Source organism: Dendropsophus ebraccatus, unplaced genomic scaffold, assembly GCF_027789765.1.
Source record: "Dendropsophus ebraccatus isolate aDenEbr1 unplaced genomic scaffold, aDenEbr1.pat pat_scaffold_1011_ctg1, whole genome shotgun sequence".
Classification (NCBI taxonomy): domain Eukaryota; kingdom Metazoa; phylum Chordata; class Amphibia; order Anura; family Hylidae; genus Dendropsophus; species Dendropsophus ebraccatus.
This window is the reverse complement of record NW_027208427.1, coordinates 21555-27500: the sequence shown is the minus strand read 5'-3', so window position 1 is coordinate 27500 and position 5946 is coordinate 21555. Positions and strand designations below refer to the sequence as shown.

The 5946-nt window shown below is 54.7% G+C and overlaps 2 protein-coding genes across 2 annotated transcripts; one reads left to right on the top strand and one right to left on the bottom strand.

Moving 5' to 3' along the window:
- Positions 1–56: 56 nt before the first annotated feature.
- On the bottom strand, positions 57–959 carry LOC138774671 (neurexin-3-like). The gene has a single exon (XM_069955659.1). The coding sequence runs from the start codon at positions 798–800 to the stop codon at positions 57–59; it is 744 nt and encodes a 247-aa protein (XP_069811760.1). The 5' UTR covers positions 801–959.
- LOC138774670 (proline-rich protein 2-like) lies at positions 819–1736 on the top strand. Its single transcript, XM_069955658.1, has one exon. The coding sequence runs from the start codon at positions 819–821 to the stop codon at positions 1734–1736; it is 918 nt and encodes a 305-aa protein (XP_069811759.1).
- The last annotated feature ends 4210 nt before the right edge of the window (positions 1737–5946 follow it).

The window sequence follows — 5946 nt, the reverse complement described above, 5'->3', positions numbered from 1 at the left end:
AAATCGGCCACCTTACGGGCAGCAGCATCCATGATTCTTAGGTTGCACAATGCCCATCAATCTGATCGTATGAAGCCTAATTCACACTTACCTTCAGAGCAGAACTTGCCCACATAGCCAGTGGCTGTGCAATCACAGGTTGGCGCTCCATCGAGCAGCAGACAAGCTCCGCCATTCTCACACGGATTATCAGTGCACAGCCCCTCCAGATCTAAGCGGACTCCATGACTCCCCAGCAGCCTTGGCTCAGAGTTACCATACTTGAGGTCCTGTAAGTATCCAGAAAACATGGGTATGTCCCTGACCGTACTGTGTGTCAGAGCATCGGAGCGGATATCCCCTGGCACACCGCCTACAAAGAGGTCACTAACAACACTCATGCTCTGCCTCTGTGGCCGCACCTCTGCCGGTATAGCCTCCCCATCCAGAACCATTGTGGTCCGAAGCCTATTGCGGCTGACCATCAGAAAGTGCCAGCCACCATCGTTCACCTTTTTGTTACTTAGAACCGTGGTCTCGGCACAATCAATACTGAAGTGCAGCTGAACTCGGCCATCTGCCAGAGAGAGGCAGAGAAAGTCACAGATGCCCCCATCATCCAAGTAGATCAGAAGGCCGGTGGAAACATTGGTCCTGAGCTGGAAGCTGAGGTCACTGCGAGTGCTGGCATCCCAGCGCAGGTAGCGGGCCCACTGGTTGGGAAGTCCCATAAACTCAAGTCCTAAGCTCAAGCCTAAGACAGAGCCCAGGAGAAAGCTTAGATGAAGAGTGAGGCTGAGAGAGCAAAGGCCAGAGGACATTGTGATGTGCACAAGGTGATGAAAACAGACTGGGAGGAAAAGAGCAAAGAGGAGAAAAATCCGGGGTCTTCACAAAGCAGCACAGGGAACCAGTCTTCTCCGACAGAACAGTCTTCTCTCACAGCTGCTGGAGGCCAGGAGGTCGTGCAGAATAACTGTTCTAGGTCTTCAGAGCGTTATCAATCCCCATTCACATCTATGGAGAGAAGGAGAGAGGTGTCAGATAATAGACTACAGCCCGCGAGCCCCCGGATAATCCCACCCCAACAGAGGTCCCCTGACCCCAGCGGCAGCAAGGGGCGCCCCCGACCCCAGCGGCAGCAAGGGGCGCCCCCGACCCCAGCGGCAGCAAGGGGCGCCCCCGACCCCAGCGGCAGCAAGGGACGCCCCCGACCCCAGCGGCAGCAAGGGGGGCCCCGACCCCAGCGGCAGCAAGGGGCGCCCCCGACCCCAGCGGCAGCAAGGGGCGCCCCCGACCCCAGCGGCAGCAAGGGGCGCCCCGACCCCAGCGGCAGCAAGGGGCGCCCCCGACCCCAGCGGCAGCAAGGGGCGCCCCCGACCCCAGCGGCAGCAAGGGGCGCCCCCGACCCCAGCGGCAGCAAGGGGCGCCCCCGACCCCAGCGGCAGCAAGGGGCGCCCCCGACCCCAGCGGCAGCAAGGGGCGCCCCCGACCCCAGCGGCAGCAAGGGGCGCCCCCGACCCCAGCGGCAGCAAGGGGCGCCCCCGACCCCAGCGGCAGCAAGGGGCGCCCCCGACCCCAGCGGCAGCAAGGGGCGCCCCCGACCCCAGCAAGGGGCGCCCCCGACCCCAGCAAGGGGCGCCCCCGACCCCAGAAAGGGGCGCCCCCGACCCCAGAAAGGGGCGCCCCCGACCCCAGCAGGTGTGGCGGGGGGGAAGGCGGAGACACTATGCAGATTGTCAGACATGCCTCCATAGTAGTGATAAGAAATCGGAAAGGTCAACTCGTCCGAGGAAGAGGCAGTAAGCACCCCAAAACACAGGAGTCAGGCATCCCCCACCCCTATACCACATATCACATCCCCCACCCCTATATCCTACCCACCTTATATCACATCCCCCACCCCTATATCCTACCAACCTTATATCACATCCCCCACCCCTATATCCTACCCACCTTATATCACATCCCCCACCCCTATATCCTACCCCCTCTTATATCACATCCCCCACCCCTATATCCTACCCCCTCTTATATCACATCCCCTACCCCTTTATCCTACCCCCTATATCACATCTCCCACCCCTTTATCCTACCCCCTATATCACATCCCCCACCCCTTTATCCTACCCCCCTATATCACATCCCCACCACTATATCCTACTCCCCTTATATCACATCCCCCACCCCTATATCCTACCCCCCTTTATATCACATCCCACACCCCTATATCCTACCTCCCCTTATATCACATCCCCCACCCCTATATCCTACCTCCCCTTATATCACATCTCCCACCCCTATATCCTACCTCCCCTTATATCACATCCCCCACCCCTATATCCTACCCCCTCTTATATCACATCCCCTACCCCTTTATCCTACCCCCTATATCACATCTCCCACCCCTTTATCCTACCCCCTATATCACATCCCCCACCCCTATATCCTACCCCCCTATATCACATCCCCACCACTATATCCTACTCCCCTTATATCACATCCCCCACCACTATATCCTACCCCCCTTATATCACATCCCACACCCCTATATCCTACCTCCCCTTATATCACATCCCCCACCCCTATATCCTACCTCCCCTTATATCACATCTCCCACCCCTATATCCTACCTCCCCTTATATCACATCTCCCACCCCTATATCCTACCCCCCTATATGACATCCCCCACCCCTATATCCTACCTCCCCTTATATCACATCCCCACCACTATATCCTACCCCCCTTATATCACATCCCCACCCCTATATCCTACCTCCCCTTATATGACATCCCCCACCCCTATATCCTACCCCACCTTATATCACATCCCCCACCCCTCTATATGCTACCTACCCTTATATCACATCCCCCACCTCTATTTCCTACCCCCCTTATATCACATCCCCCACCCCTATATCCTACTCCCCCCGCTCTATATGCTACCTCCCCTTATATCACACCCCCCACCCCTATATCCTACCCCCCTTATATCACATCCCCCACCCCTATATCCTACCCCCCCTATATCACATCCCCCAGCCCTATATATGCTACCTCCCCCACCTCTATATCCTACCCCCCTATATCACATCCCCCACCTCTATATCCTACCCCCCCTTATATCACATCCCCCACCCCTATATCCTACCCCCCTTATATCACATCCCCCACCCCTATATCCTACCACCCCTTATATCACATCCCCCACCCCTATATCCTACCTCCCCTTATATCACATCCCCCACCCCTATATCCTACCCCCCTTATCACATCCCCCACCCCTCTATATGCTACCTCCCCTTATATCACATCCCCCACCCCTATATCCTACCCCCCTTATATCACATCCCCCACCTCTATATGCTACCCCCCCTTTATATCACATCCCCACCCCTATATCCTACCCACCTTATATCACTTCCTGCACCCCTATATCCTACCCCCCCTTATCACATCCCCCACCCCTATATCCTACCCCACCTTATATCACATCCCCCACCCCTATATCCTACCCCACCTTATATCACATCCCCCACCCCTCTATATGCTACCTACCCTTATATCACATCCCCCACCTCTATATCCTACCCCCCCTTTATATCCCATCCCCCGACTATAACTCCTCAACCCCCCCCGGTGTACGGGGTAAATTAACCAGATTTCATATCTTATTTTATATCATACATCATTGTGCTTGCTCAAGTGAAAAGTGATCTTTTATCAACTGCAGATTTTGTTAAGTGGGCGTGGCTTTACCGTATCAGTGCCACTTAGCCCCGCCTTCATCATCACCATTGGCCCTGCCCCTCTATGACGTCAGCCCCCGCCCCCTCGACGACTATTAGAACAGGCTGGCCCAAAAGGGCCTATGTGCCAATGAAGTCACACCCAGTTAGCATAATCTGCAGTTGATAATATATCACTTTCACTGGAACAAGCAGCATGACGCATGATATAAAATAAGGTAAGAAAACTGCTACATTTACCCCGTACACCTGTACAGAGACATGATCCTGCAGAAAGGGGGCGACAGGGTCACGTTAACCTTGTTTCAGGGTTCAGACTAGAGCTACACGCCCAAGAGCTAAAGCCATCCAAGTCATGTGACCAAAGTATGACACTCCACATGACGTCACCATGAGAGAGCGGGGATCCCTCCACGCGAGGTCACCATGAGAGAGCGGGGATCCCTCCACGCGAGGTCACCATGAGAGAGCAGGGGTTCCCACCATGCAAGGTCACCATGAGAGAGCAGGGGTTCCCACCACGTGACATTACCATGAGAGAGCAGGGATCCCACCACCTGAGGTCACAATGAGACAGCAGGGATCCCACCACGTGACGTCACCATGAGACAGCAGGGATCCCCCCACCTGAGGTCACAATGAGATAGCGGGGATCCCACCACCTGAGGTCACAATGAGACGGCAGGGATCCCACCACGTGACGTCACCATGGGACAGCAGGGATCCCACCACGTGACGTCACCATGGGACAGCAGGGATCCCACCACGTGACGTCACCATGGGACAGCAGGGATCCCACCACGTGACGTCACATGGGACAGCAGGGATCCCACCACGTGACGTCACCATGGGACAGCAGGGATCCCACCACGTGACGTCACCATGGGACAGCAGGGATCCCACCACGTGACGTCACCATGGGACAGCAGGGATCCCACCACGTGACGTCACCATGGGACAGCAGGGATCCCACCACGTGACGTCACCATGGGACAGCAGGGATCCCACCACGTGACGTCACCATGGGACAGCAGGGATCCCACCACGTGACGTCACCATGGGACAGCAGGGATCCCACCACGTGACGTCACCATGGGACAGCAGGGATCCCACCACGTGACGTCACCATGGGACAGCAGGGATCCCACCACGTGACGTCACCATGGGACAGCAGGGATCCCACCACGTGACGTCACCATGGGACAGCAGGGATCCCACCACGTGACGTCACAATGAGACAGCAGGGATCCCACCACGTGACGTCACCATGAGACAGCAGGGGTTCCCACCACGTGACGTCACCATGAGACAGCAGGGGTTCCCACCACGTGACATTACCATGAGACAGCAGGGATCCCACCACCTGAGGTCACAATGAGACAGCGAGGATCCCTCACAGAATTAAGTAAGACTAAACCTTTACTGACGTAGCACCAACATATACCACTGAACTGCCCACAATGGATGAAACACAGGAACCGCCAGAGCTCGCATCTACAGGCGACAACTGCACAGGGCACTATACTCCACTTATGAAACATCTGGGTCACACATACACTGAGGGGTCCCTGCAGACCACCAGGGTCTCACACAGCTGTACAAACACCTACACGTGCCCCATATCTATCACCTGTACAGGGGAGAGTACACAGGTAACCTGAGCCATACACTGCGCATGGAAGCCGATCTGACCCAAGGCAACCCGACACCTGGAGAGTCTATAGAGGACACAGGTGAGCGCTATACCCAGTGAGGCGGGGGGCTCCAGGATATGTGTACTCACATGTAAGAGCCGTATTCTGGGGACAACCAGCACCCCAACATCAGAAAAACTGACTTCTGTTTCAATCATATGTATGATACATGGGAACATGACCACAATAGATGTAACAATGAGCCTATGGAAATCAGGTGGTACATTTCTAAATATCTGGTAGCCTTGAAAACAGTCGATATTTTACTATAAGAGTCTCTTATCATGTATTGGTATGTATATTTGCCTACAATTCTAATATTGGGTTTATATTTTTCCCAGAGGGGTGATGCTCTGTTCATATTGTTAATTCTTGAAGTTATTCTTTAACCAGTCTGCATTTATCTCCTCTTTTGTTCCTTCCATTGTATTGCACACCTTCACATCTCAATTTCGGCCACTGCGATAAGATATACTTAGTAGAGAAGTACAATTTAAATAATGGAAATTGTTTATTGTTTGTAT